Source organism: Nicotiana tabacum, chromosome 14, assembly GCF_000715075.1.
Source record: "Nicotiana tabacum cultivar K326 chromosome 14, ASM71507v2, whole genome shotgun sequence".
NCBI lineage: Eukaryota > Viridiplantae > Streptophyta > Magnoliopsida > Solanales > Solanaceae > Nicotiana > Nicotiana tabacum.
Genome location: NC_134093.1, coordinates 46,090,636 through 46,097,444, shown reverse-complemented (window position 1 = coordinate 46,097,444; position 6,809 = coordinate 46,090,636). Strand labels below are relative to the sequence as shown.

Here is a 6,809-nt window from a genome sequence, read left to right as displayed (position 1 = left end):
CCTTTTTCCAAGCAAAGAATCTCCTAATTTAATGCATTAATAATGGATTGTATATAATTTGTAAGTAATCCTTGTTTAGGGCGGGTAATATACAAAATTAGAACAATTTTAGTAAATAAGTTTCAAATATTGTATAGGAAGAAAAAAATTCCTATATATATATATTCTTTCAAACTTAAACAAAAGTTTCAGGATTAATCAATACGATTGGACCAAACATCAGCTAGAAATGTTTTTTTTAAAAAAGTTCTTTCAACTAATCAATACGATTGCTAGTGATCTCAGGATTAATTATTTCGGTAAACAAGTTATCTCAGGATTATTTTGGGATTGTTATCTCATTCTTCCATAGGGATAAAAATAATACTATAATCCCGGTATAACTAATTCAAGAATTAATTATACTGCAACTTTATTTCAACTAAATATGAAATAAACTCATCTCAAATTTAATCACAGATTTAATTATCCTTTATCTCACGTACCAAACAAATCCTTAGAAGTTAGAACCTCCATGCGCCTCCAAAATCCATATACCCTTTAGGATTCCTTTAAGCTTATCAAAAACAAAAATAAAAATGTTAAATATTTGCATGAGTGTGACGGGCGAAATTTCTCGAACCCCAAATCCAGAAATTAGGAAACACGTATGCTGGCCAATAGATGTTGCTTCCTTTCGAGGATGATAAACAAAATTGGGTTAATTGGGAATGGCTTTGTCTTCTTTTCCTCTTTTTTTTCCTGGTTAAAATATTAAAGTTTGCAAAACTATTTTAAATATACCAAAAGGTTAATCAGAATTATAGTCCATTAGCTTCCGTTTAGGTCATGAAATGCTGATGTTTATTTTTTTTGGCAATAATGCAACTATAACTTCAGTGAATTTGTATGGCAACATTCTATAATTATTAAATTTTTAATTCTAACTCCCAATGAAATCCCATCTTTATGCAATGTTGCTCTTTATGCTCTACAGTAAATGTACCTGTGACCACTTTAGCTAAATGGATAGATGGTAGGAAAAAATAACCTCTGCTCACTTCAGAAAGTGCAAACTGTACTTTTTTTTTCTTGTGCTTAATTATATAATGTAGTTCAATCGAAACTACAAGGAGGTTTCCTCAAAATTTGGACTCATTCACTGCCTATGATGACTTGGTGAGTTTTTGCCACATATAAAAAACCGTTTTGTGGCATTTGTTTTGCATGAACCTTGGAGTTTGTCACTTTAATTTAAGTCAGGTACTAGCTAGCTGCTTGCTATTATTTGGATACTTGACTGCTAGTTTATGTATATAGCCTTTTCATTTTCTTAGTTTTCGTTTACCTTCTTTATGCATTCATGTTTAAAATCTAAAAAAGATCGTTTGAAATGTTAAATACTATGGAGTAGTAAATTAGAAAGAAATACTCCACATGAATAGAGTAAAATGGATTCATATAGCCAAATTCCAACTAATATAGTTGATTGATAGATTGATTCATAGTATTAAAACTTAAAAGTAAGATTTTAACAGTAAACAAGCATGTATTTTGATTGAAGAGAAGTAACCAAATGGAGTTATCATAAATGAAGGGAATACTATATAAGTATATATTTTTATCTTTTGTCCTAATTGAAGTTGTTTCTGTATATGTGTGAACAGAATGGAGATGAAAAATCTTGTTGCATCAGTTGTAATATGGATATGGTATATAACCTGTGGTTTCGGCTTCAATGTATATGCTGATGATATGGTTAGGATTGAGCTAAAAAGGCGACCCTTGGACCTTTCTAGTATAAGGGATGCAACAATGTACGCTAAAGATCTCAATAGAAAATTGGGTAATTCTGATCTGAATGACCAGATAATTTACCTAAAAAGTTATCGTGATGTCCACTACTTTGCGGAGATTGGTATTGGTTCACCGCCCCAACGATTCATTGTTGTGTTTGATACTGCAAGTTCCTATCTTTGGGTCCCTTCTTCAAGATGCTTTTTCTCGGTTAGTCTTTGTGAAGTTGTGGATTAATAATTTTCACAACATGAAACTAACTTTTGAATGGATTTATCCAATGCAGATTGCATGTTATCTTCGTCCCAGGTACAAATCAAGACTATCAAATACGTATACAAAAATTGGTATGGACCTCCAAACCTAATTTATTTGCATTGTTGATTTTAAGCACTGAATAGCTAATTATCACTTGTACTATACGTGGGCTTAATTTTATGATATATAGGAAAGTCTTGCAAAATCCCTTTTGGCACTGGTTCAGTGCATGGATTCTTCAGCCAAGACAATTTGAAAGTTGGAGATGCTATCTTAAAGCAGCAGGTGCCGGTCTTGTTTCTAATTTGCAGTATATATATATATATATATGTTGAATAAAATTAATTAAACGTACAGGTTTTCACTGAGGTAACACGGGAGGGATACTTCACATTCTTGCGTGCACGATTTGATGGAGTACTAGGGCTTGGATTTCAGGACACGGCTTCAAGGAATGTCACACCAGTATGGTAAATTATTATCTCTTCATATTATAATAACTTTTGGCGTAGTAGTTAATTATGCTTTCTGACATAGTTTTAATGAGACTCTTATCTGTATCATTGAAATTGAAATCCACATTCTTAATTTTGTTTTCAGGTATAACATGTTGCTTCAGCATATGGTTACCAAGTCAATCTTCTCATTCTGGCTAAATCGAGATCCTACGTCTAGGATAGCGGGTGAAATTCTCTTTGGAGGCATGGATTGGACTCACTTCAGGGGTCAGCATACATACGTACCAGTTGCTCAAAATGGTTATTGGGAGGTAATCTGCGTCTCTGTTTAATGGAACTTTATTTGTATTTGTAACCTGAAAAAACTGAGTTTTTGTCAAACATTCCAGATTGAGATAGGGGATCTTTTTATAGGAAACAATTCAACAGGTAATATCTTCATATACATATGTGATTTACAATATAAAAATAATGCATCTCTAGGTGTAATTTCTGCTCTTTCCCTTTCAGGTCTTTGTAAGGATGGATGTCAAGCTATTGTGGATACTGGAACATCTTTTATTGCTGGTCCAACTGTCTGTATTTAAACCATTGTTGATTTTAATTCTTATTTGCAAGATCTGTTTCTTCTCAGCCATCTCCATTTCAGACTATTTTAACTCAAATAAATCATGCCATCGGAGCTGAAGGAATTGTTAGTTTGGAATGCAAAAAAGTTGTCTCAAATTATGGGGATTCGATCTGGGAACGCTTGATATCAGGGGTAAGTGCTTTTTAACTTGTTTGTAGGATTAGCTCTAAATGTTGAGTGCAGGTATTTTAGGTGTTATCATCCTTTTGTTTGCCTGCATGCATGCAGATACAACCGGAGAAGATTTGCAACAGAATTGGACTCTGTACAAATAATGGATCTTTAGGTGGAAGGTTAGAATTTTGAATCCTTTTCCTTCATCTTGGCTGGCTGTCCAATCCGAGCGATGATCCAAAATGTTTAATCTAATTATATGTTCAGTCATGAACACCGAATGGGAATTCGAGGTGGTTTATGTTCTTCTTGTGAGATGATAGTGTTCTGGATACAAGTAGAGATTAGAAAAGAGAGATCAAAAGAAAAAGCTTTTCAATATGCCAATCAGGTATGCTTTTATACTTAATTTTCCTTTTCCGAATTCTCGTATCGTAACTAGTTACTACTACTAATACATGTATGTATTTTGTGCTGAAGCTGTGTGAGACGCTTCCGAATCCTGGGGGAAAGTCATTTATCAACTGTGATGTCTTTGCCCTGCCACATATAACATTTACCATTGGGAAAAAATCTTTTCCCCTTTCTCCAGATCAGGTTTGTTGTTATGTTATCTGAAACTATGGTAGCAAGTTCAGCTGCAGCAATTATATATAAGCTTCTAACTTTACTATCTTAATTATTCCTTTCTGTAATAGTATGTTATCAGAGTTGATGACAGTCAAGGTGTCCACTGTATTAGTGGATTTACAACTTTAAACGCGCATCCGCGACGTCCCCTCTGGTAAGACTATTTTTACTGCCATAAGTTATAATATATTATATATATGATATATATTCTACTCTACTTTGCAGGGTTCTTGGAGATGCATTCTTGAGAGCATATCACACAGTTTTCGACTTTGGCAATTCACAAATTGGATTTGCAGAAAGTGCTTAGAGCGGTTTCAAGGATTATATATGACAAATTGGATTCTTCAAAAATTTGTTTGGTTTTGCTGCTTGATTTTACTTTCTAGTTCTAGGTAGACAAATAAAACTATTCTATGTTTTTACCCCTTTGTTCATCTTCACTCATTTGTCACTCGACTTCAATGTCCTTCATACTGATGAACAGTACTGGACACTCAGAAATGGTTTTGGGAATAATATACTTCAGATATCACACTTTACTTTTCTGGTTTTTCAACACTGGACACTGCACTTTATTTTATTTTTGGCATGAGCAAAACACTAGCACCTACTAGTATCTTAGTTATTGAATTATTCCCTCACAACTCTCTAATGAGTAGGTTAGGTTAAAATACACATCTCACCCAATTAAAATCAACAACTATGTCATAAATGACCACTTGGCAATTGGAAATGTTTTCCCCTAACTAAAATGAGTCCGTACTACAATGTAAAATAAATAACCCATCATCATCAAGGCATATAGCCTAAGGGGTCCTGGTGTATAGGAAGAAATAATCAGGGTATAAGGGAGTTGTTATAGTTATTCCGCGTAATTTTATACCACTATCAATATGGAATAACTAATCCATGTATAATTTATACATAAATGAAACAACAAAAGGACAAAAGTATCCTTGTCTTTTTCCTAGAAGCCTATGAAAGTAAATTATCCATGGATATAATTATAAACTGATAGCCTTTTAGTTCAAAAAATTAATTAATATTTTAAATAATATCTTTTATATCCAATTTTTAATACAATGAACCAAACGCACAACAAGAAATAATTCTTGCATTACTAATTTATGTATTACTTGTTTAACCCAAAAATAGTTTCGGAATAAAATAATAAAATTTATATTTAATAAGGTCACTAGCAATCGGTTCGAATCAAAGCTTAGTTGAATGAATGGTAGAATTAGGCTAAATAAGCAATGAATAAAGCAATATAAATAAATAAATAAATAAGCAAAAGAAAGAATGATTTTATTGAGCTTCTTTATGGGCCAGAGTATTTGCAAAGTAAGGAGAGATTGAGTGCTTAGCCTGGTCAGAATACAACAGCTTTTAAGTAAAGAGTGAGTTGAGAGAAAACTGAATGAAGTAAGGGGGTGGGTATTTATAGCTTAAGTTTAACGTTCACACGCCTGTCCCTACTTTCGCACGTCGCTCTGGATGATTGGTAATCACCAAGATACTCACCCGTTATGGGAGAAGTATCTGACGTAGTGGATATGCGTGGATCCCAAACAATCGTCATTATTTGTAAATCTGAAAGGATGTCTAGTCGGTTCTATTTAAAGTTCCAGACACGTGGCGGGCATCAACAGGTTCTGATTCCATCGCGATCATGATTACTTCGCCTATAAGAACCGTCTTCTTCCTTTGTCCTTATTATCTTTTTCTCAAACATCCTTCTTGGAATTCTGGAGACTCTATTGTTGCTTTTTTATAGAAACTTTTGACATTTTCACTTCTTATCTTTCCTCATATTCCTATCACAACCACCAATGGCTTCTCCAAATGCTTCAGTTAGTGCTCAAGAAATAACCTCCTCCATTGAGGTTGTTGTCGTTGCTCCTCTTCCTGTGACCATCACATCCATGGAGGATATGACGGTATGGGGAATCACCAGCCCTTAATAGGATAAGTAGAGGTAGTAAACCTCCGAACGACATGCTAGATCTCGAAACGACCGGTCGGGTCGTTACACATTTAAACTCTGATGCTGAGCCATAAAGGACTTCAAGGTTTCCTCTAAACTAGGATGATCCAAGGAATCTCTTTGAGGCATCGTGCGCTGGGAATCTGGTGGTGAGGATTCGCCACTCTATTTGGTGAAGCTATGATACAACCTAGAGAGAACCACACCCAAAAAGTTAGCTATTAAGGTAGGAGAGCTCAAGGCTATATAAATCCCACATCAATACATTATAATACTGATGTGGGACTCAAGTCCCATACCTTGCAATGGACCATAACAAACTACCACGCTCCGCATCCGTCATCCCCGATGGATGTGCGCTAGACTTTTCTATCCCCGGACGAATACTGCAATACCGGCGTCATCATCCATGGAATAATGGAGACGGAGGGCGGTGAGTGACTCTGATACCATTGATACAACCCAGGGAGAACCACACCCCAAAAGCTAGCTATTAAGGTGGGAGAGCCCAAGGCTATATAAACCCCACATCAACATATTGCAATACCGATGTGGGACTCAAGTCTCATACCTTGCAATGGACCATAATAAACTACCACACTCTACATCTGTCGTCCCCGACGGTTGTGCGCTAAACTTTTCTAGCCAAAGGGCAAACACTGCAATATTGATTATCATGAATCCAAATATTATTAGAGCATATGAGAAGCACGTGACTACCAGTGCATTCTCATATATGCACACATCGACCTGGCTGAAAGGTTACGCAAGATTTGGCAAAATTCCAACTATCCAAAATGTCTTCTCTCTACTCTTTCCCTCTCTCTCTATCTTTCTCATCTTCTTCTTCTTCTTTCTAATTCTTTCAGAATTCAACAGAGGAGCTTGAAGCTCATTAATTGAGTTTTAGCTTTGAATTAGTTCTCTTTCATTTTACTCTTTCATTGTAGTT

The 6,809-nt window shown here is 35.1% G+C and overlaps 1 protein-coding gene across 1 annotated transcript; it reads left to right on the top strand.

Moving 5' to 3' along the window:
- Window positions 1-1,133: 1,133 nt before the first annotated feature.
- Window positions 1,134-4,409, top strand: LOC107832722 (cyprosin-like). Its single transcript, XM_016660584.2, has 14 exons — window positions 1,134-1,242; window positions 1,647-1,986; window positions 2,063-2,123; window positions 2,225-2,319; window positions 2,392-2,504; window positions 2,635-2,803; window positions 2,882-2,921; window positions 3,003-3,067; window positions 3,142-3,255; window positions 3,352-3,416; window positions 3,505-3,628; window positions 3,718-3,834; window positions 3,936-4,021; window positions 4,093-4,409. Exons 2-14 carry the CDS (start codon window positions 1,648-1,650, stop codon window positions 4,175-4,177), a joined length of 1,473 nt encoding a protein of 490 aa, XP_016516070.2. The 5' UTR covers window positions 1,134-1,242; window position 1,647; the 3' UTR covers window positions 4,178-4,409.
- Window positions 4,410-6,809: the final 2,400 nt, after the last annotated feature.

Bases quoted from the DNA above. Each gene is read 5' to 3' on its own strand.
- LOC107832722 (XM_016660584.2), top strand. From the start codon at position 1,648: ATGGAGATGAAAAATCTTGTTGCATCAGTTGTAATATGGATATGGTAT. The intron at 1,987-2,062 runs GTTAGTCTTTGT...TATCCAATGCAG, and splicing joins CTTCAAGATGCTTTTTCTCG to ATTGCATGTTATCTTCGTCC. The intron at 2,124-2,224 runs GTATGGACCTCC...TATGATATATAG, and splicing joins AAATACGTATACAAAAATTG to GAAAGTCTTGCAAAATCCCT.